Source organism: Procambarus clarkii, chromosome 44 (genome assembly GCF_040958095.1).
Source record: "Procambarus clarkii isolate CNS0578487 chromosome 44, FALCON_Pclarkii_2.0, whole genome shotgun sequence".
In the NCBI taxonomy this organism is placed as follows: Eukaryota; Metazoa; Arthropoda; class Malacostraca; order Decapoda; family Cambaridae; genus Procambarus; species Procambarus clarkii.
The window spans coordinates 19,778,688-19,785,721 of record NC_091193.1 but is presented as its reverse complement, the minus strand read 5'-3'; the positions used below and the strand labels follow the sequence as shown (position 1 = coordinate 19,785,721).

At 39.9% G+C, this 7,034-nt stretch overlaps 1 protein-coding gene across 1 annotated transcript; it reads left to right on the top strand.

Annotated features, from left to right (window-relative positions):
- Positions 1-1,328: 1,328 nt before the first annotated feature.
- Positions 1,329-6,131, top strand: LOC123745218 (uncharacterized). Its single transcript, XM_045725527.2, has 5 exons — positions 1,329-1,720; positions 2,133-2,301; positions 3,316-3,485; positions 4,120-4,316; positions 4,880-6,131. Exons 1-4 carry the CDS (start codon positions 1,408-1,410, stop codon positions 4,290-4,292), a joined length of 825 nt encoding a protein of 274 aa, XP_045581483.2. The 5' UTR covers positions 1,329-1,407; the 3' UTR covers positions 4,293-4,316; positions 4,880-6,131.
- Positions 6,132-7,034: the final 903 nt, after the last annotated feature.

The following is a 7,034-nucleotide window of genomic DNA, read 5'->3' as shown; positions in this document are numbered from 1 at the left end:
GGTAGACGAAAAAACATTAATTCATGAAAACTTGGCTTATTAGGCAAATCGGGCCTTGAATAGTAGGCTGAGAAGTGCGTTCTGGCTATTAGGTACGACATATATATATATACATATATATATATATATATATATATATATATATATATATATATATATAAAATAAAATAACGCACTATTCGGCTTAGTATGCATGACCCAATTTGCCTAATAGGCAGAGTGATTTTCGTTTTATAAAAAAAAATTCCAATTGGTTTATTTGAATTAATATTATTATATTATATTTAGAATATGAGTTACTGACTTATGCTAATTTAGGTTAATTTAACATAGGTTAGGTAGGTTTAGTAATTTTTCAACATTTGTTTTAACTCAAATAAAAAAAAATTGTATATAAAATGTAATAGAAACTTTGTCATAAGAATTTTGTTTAGAAAAGTATATAACTTCAGGAAAACTCAGCTTATTAGCCAAATCGGCATTCGCATACTAGGCCGAGTAGTGCGTTCTGGCAATTATGTAAGACATATTATATATATATATATATATATATATATATATATATATATATATATATATATATATATATATATATATATATATATGTCGTACCTAGTAGCCAGAACTCACTTCTCAGCCTACTATGCAAGGCCCGATTTGCCTAATAAGCCAAGTTTTCATGAATTAATGTTTTTTCGTCTACCTAACCTACCTAACCTAACCTAACCTAGCTTTTTTTGGCTACCTAACCTAACCTTACCTATAAATATAGGTTAGGTTAGGTTAGGTAGGGTTGGTTAGGTTCGGTCATATATCTACGTTAATTTTAACTCCAATAAAAAAAAATTGACCTCATACATAGAGAAAAGGGTTGCTTTATCATTTCATAAGAAAAAAATTATAGTAAATATATTAATTCAGGAAAACTTGGCTTATTAGGCAAATCGGGCCTTGAATAGTAGGCTGAGAAGTGAGTTCTGGCTACTAGGTACGACATATATATATATATATATATATATATATATATATAGATAGAAGGGAGTACCACCTCTAGCTGGAAGAAGGGGGACCCATAGCCTCGGAGGAAACGGAGGAGATATATATATATATATATATATATATATATATATATATATATATATATATATATATATATATATATATATATATATATATATATATATATTTGTGTGTATGCGTGTGTACATGTCTGTCCTAGGCTAGTGGCTTCCAGCCAGGTTATTTATTCTGTGCATATTGGTTAAGTGAACGCACTCACAGCGCGTGAGTGTATTTAAGCACAAGAAACACATGTGCGCGCGCATAAAACATAATAATCTGAGTGTTGCTACAATCAAGTTGAGTATTAAGGGCAACTGTGGTGATGAGAGGACAGTGGGTGCAGAGATGGCAGTGTCAGCTGAGGAAGACAGCAAGATGGCAGTGTCAGTTGATAAAGACAGCAATACGGCAGTGTCAGCTGAGGAAGACAGCAAGATGGCAGTGTTAGCTGAGGAAGGCAGCAATATGGCAGTGTCAGCAGAGGAAGACAGCAATACGGCAGCGTCAGCTGAGGAAGACAGCAAGATGGAAGTGTTGGCAGAGGAGGGTAGCGTAACTGAAGCAATGACAGCATCCTCTCACATGCTCCACATCGCTCACAAACGCCCACCATACCGCCCTCACGCCCGTATGAACATATATATACCCATTGTCAGCTGTGAGTATCGTCTCCTAGAGAGGAATGTTTCATTGTTTACAAAAATGTATATACACTTGCGCTTATATACACTCACGCGCTGTGAGTGCGCTCACTTAACTTATATGCACAGCTGGAAGCTACAAGCCTAGGACGGACCATGTGCAATATAATTATGTATATATTTTATATTATATTATATATATGCACTTGAATTGCACTTCTTCTTCCACTTCCACAATAAGGAATTGGTGAGATATCTGTGTTTGAATCACGAGTGTAAAGCTGGGTGTAGGATGCATGATGGTCTTATCACCAGCCTACATCGATCTCTATCGGAGGTCGAGTGGGTATGGTAATGGGCTAGCTTGTAGTTGATGCCCTGGTGGCCCGGGTTCGATCCATTATTAGCACACTTTTGTTGTTTGGTCAGATTGGGTGGTGTTGTTGTTGGTATGCGTGACGTCTACGGACAGTGCCTGGATACAGTTGACTCCAGGACTCCATTGGCTGGTCCCGGTGCACGTTATCGACACTACGCTCCAGACCACTTCCGCTCCCACACAGCCTAATGCCCAGATCCGCCAGTCTTCAGAATCACCGTAAGTCGCATACTAAACCCAGCCGTTCAGAGTATTTAATGATCAGTTATATTAAAATAATCTGAAGGGCACAAATATCTAAACAGGTGCATTATGAGGGTGATATGTTTTGTACGTTGCTTAATAAAATACACTGTGCACTACAAAATGAAGTGCTGCACCTCATGCAAGGGGCAGCACTTGGAAGGAAGTCACCACTCTTGGATGATCTAAGGAGCACATGTTTATGTATTTACTAGGAGGGTATCCGGCTGCGCCCGGGTCTATCCCCTCGTTCTCATCTCTCTCTTGCGAGCACTCCCTTCACCATCTTCCCTACCCTTCCCTACCCAATACACACATTATATATAAAGATTTATGAATATCGGTCTTTAACTAGAGATGGTATAGCAAGTGAATGTATTAGGGCCTGTGTAGGTGTGCGGAGGTCTGCACTTCAAGATAGCATCTGTGGTAACAGATTATACACATACACATACACACACACACACACACACACACACAAGGGGGGCCTGACGGCTGAGTGGACAGCGTTCGGGATTCGTAGGCCTAAGGTTCGGGATTCGTAGGCCTAAGGTCCGGGGATCGATCCCCGGCGGAGGCGGAAACAAACGGGCAGGGTTTCTTTCACCCTGGTGCCCTGTTCACCTAGCAATAAATAGGTACCTGGTAGTTCGACAGCTACTACGGGCTGCTTCCTGTGTGTGTGTGTGTGTGTGTGTGTGTGTGTGTGTGTGTGTGTGTGTGTGTGAAAAAAAGAGAAAAAAGAAAAACATTAGTTGATTGACAGTTGAGAGGCGGGCACAAAGAGCCGGAGCTCAACTCCTGCAAGCACGACAACTAGGTGTGGATAGCGACAATTAAGATTACAAATATTGTAGTCACTCTGCAACGAAGCGTGATTTTGCCTTTCTAACCGCATATGTTATTGACTAGTTAAGTAAGATGTACACATTTAATTTTCAGAAGTACGCGCGACAACATTATATTATTTATGTTCAATGTTCACCCCAGAAATAAGGACAAGTCTTCGACGAATGTTACCTCCAGCGCGACTAGTGCGAACATCGTGGATAAGGAGATTGCGGTGAAGGTGTTTGCTGACAACTGGGACGACATGGAGACTTGTCCCTACTGGTGTAAGCGGGATAACGGCTCCCTGCGCTGCTGCCCGAATAAGGAGAGTCAGTGTCATGCTTGCCCTTAGTATTAGTGATAGTACATATCCTTATTGCCACATCTGTTTCTTTCTCCGTCTCTCTCCCTCTGTCTGTATGCCAACTCTCTCTCTTTTTAAATAGTGGCCCTCGAAGGGGCAGGAAATCAGCTGTTTGTTTATGGTTTCCCTTCAATCCAAAGGGTTTTCTTTGATGCTTTATAGGACAATTTTGAAATTGATACATTTTGAAAGATATACAAGTAACTGAATATAATCTAAAAAAAAATAAAAGCAGGGCGTCATACTCACTATGACACTGCTGCAGACTCTGGTCAAGGAGCCAGATTCACGAAGCAGTTACGCAAGTACTTACGAACCTGTACATCTTTTCTCAATCTTTGGCGGCCTTATTTACAATTATTAAACAGTTAATGAGCTCCGAAGCACCAGGAGGCTGTTTATAACAACAACAGCAGTTGATTGGGAAGTTTTCATGCTTGTAAACTGTTTAATAAATGTAACCAAAACCGTCAAAGATTGAGGAAAGATGTACACGTTCGTAAGTACTTGCGCAACTGCTTCGTGAATCTGGCTCCAGGTCAGTATTAACTCTGCAGACTTTAATACCTTAGTAATACTGAACAAAAGTTGGCCCACAGCACGCGAGGGCAGCTGTCCGGAGCCGAAGGAAGTGTGTATAAAATGGCTCGGGAACATATACAAACATAAGGACCACCACTACTGCGCCGATGACCGGGCCTGCCCTGACAAACACAAGTGTTGCTTCGACAGATGTGCTGAGGCCAGGGTCTGCACACCTGCGCTTCAGTGACACTCAACATCTCTCATTCAACATGTATGCATACCATTCTTTTTTTTTACAAAATTTTATGTAAATTAATTTATCGTGTTGACATGTACACTGTTGCCGTGTACACAGGGACAATTACACTGTTGACGTGTACATAGGTGCAGCTGATAGTCCCTAATCAAATAGGCCTAACCGATTCAAGTACTCACCTAAATGTACTTTTAGGTTCGAGTGTCAGCTTCTTGATCACCGCCTCTTCAACTATTATTAGTTTAATGAAATTATCCTTGTTTTTATATGTTATCAAATTTACATTTTAAGCCGTATATTGTGTTATCTTCATCTAAACCAATCTTTTTATTTTCAACTCAAATGCTCTAACAACTCTGACTCGATCCTCGTCAGATTTTGTATCCCTCTGCAATGCTGTTTCTCACTATCCATATAAAGTTATCGACTTTGTAATTTTTCCATACTGTCTTGAATGTCATCATGGCTTCTCTGTTATATAAATCCTCCAGTAGGATGAGGTCCTGTTCCCTCTCTCTCTTTGTGTATATGAGAACATTTTCTAATTTTGTGATTCTCATTACATTTCGCATCAACAGTAGCCTCGCCCGGCCTGCACCTGAGTTCTCTCGATGCTACCAACATAGCCTCGACGGGGCCAGTACCAGAGTTCTCACATTTCTCTGAACAATTCCATTCCAAATATGAGAGGAAGATAAGCACCTCAACGTTAGCAAATATATTTACTGTCTTCATTACAATGGGCAACTGAGTTTGGCTTCATCGTGGCATCCAAACTAGACAATTATATTTTTATTGCTAAATAAATAAGGCTTTAATTTATTAACCCGAGATGATGTCTTTGCATTTGAATACGATATTTAAAATAATTAAGGTTGATGATCCATTGCACTAGAAAAAATGAGGATCATCAACATATCAATGAAAAAAAACAAAAAGATCATGAGTTTGAATCTTGTGATTGTGCGTATATCATATCAAACAAAATATATTTGCATAACGTTATATCAGCGTAGGATCAACGATATGGACATTGATTAAATGTGACATCAGTGTCGTTTGCTCAGATTTGCCCGGGTGGTTAAATATAGCATCAATTTGGGCAGGAAAACTGCAATGGGTTGAGGTATTCATTGAAAACGTCACAACTATATTATACCAAACACTCAGGTCTAATAGGAGAGAAATTACTAACTCCTAATGACCTGAAAGCACCAGTGTAAAAAGCTATGATTTGTTCAGATCTGAAGCCTATGTTTATGGGCAGCACAAAACGTGGACCAGACTGTGCGACACAATGGTTGCCAGGATCAGGATGGGTTACCGTTACCTGGGGCAGGTGGCTACAGGTGACGGATCTTCCAGTCCTGAGTATTCCAGGTGCAAACTCTTGTGAGCAGGAACTGCGGCATGATCTCCCGCACTACATCACCGAATGCCCAGTTATTAGACCTTTCAGACCCGTTGGCATGAGGTACCTGGAGCTTTGCAATTACTTTATTCACTCTCGTATTATTGAGGATATCCTCATATTGCACCCAAAATTTTCCAGTGGAGGTTGCTGAACGTATGGCCCTGTATGACTAAACATCCTGCGAGATGGGGACTTTTAGTATCACTGCTACCTTATTTACTCTTGTGTTCATAATATCCTCATAATGCAATACTACTGGTCACATGCCTCTGTATGACTAACCATCCTGTGTGATTTTTTTAGCATCACGTAGCTAGTTTTGTGACACTGTACTCCCCTTCATATAGTCTAGGGTAGCTGCACAAATGCAGATGTACCTAAATGTGTTAATAATAATAAAAAATATTGAAAATGAACATGGTTTGAAGCCATCCTTGAAGCAACATGTCAATGCTTTTTATAGTAATGTTCTATATATTTGAACAAATCCACAAGGACGTGACGAGGGTTCGAACCTGTAGTGTGTGTAGTGTGTTCTATACATTTGTTTGGATTTATTTACATACTGCATATAAAGATTTATAATGTTATTTTTTGCTGAAAAGGATTTATCATGACTGATATTCCATGCTGCACTCAGCGGCTTTTGTTCATATATGTTACATAACCTGCAGTGCAATGGTCAGTGCTGACAGCTCACACCCGGCAGGCACATACAGGGTTCGCATCCCGGGCAGGGCCGGACAGTTGGCGCGTCTCCCTACACACTGCCTCAATTTACGTGGCAGTAAATAGGTACAGTACTTGCATGTTAATCAACTGTTGTGGGTCGCTTCCCGAAGAATGGTCAGAGTCTACATATTTTCGAGAGTAATTCTATTTTCCCACAAAAAAACAAATCATGGACAAACATCAGCCCGTCTTCTCGAGCGGTTAAACCGTCTCCTAACTATGTACGAAAGTGCCCGAACCCTACCCTAACCGAGGACCCACGATCGAATAGAAAACGGGACATCACGTCAATTTTGCGAGGTGCTGTGATTTTGAGTACATCAGGTTTTGGCCTTAGGGGATGTATACGTCGAAATACAATGCACTACTAGAAAGATCATGTTACAAACCAAGCTGGAATTATTGCAATCCTCCGGGTGCCACGGAGCTTGATAGCTTGAACATAGTATTGATTCATATTTCATCTTGGCTGTAATATGTATTTCCATTAATATCATATTCTAATACAAAAAATAAAAGGATATGATTGCCGTCATAATATCCTGATATACATTTTGTGAGATCCCATTGCTTACATTTGGACTGTG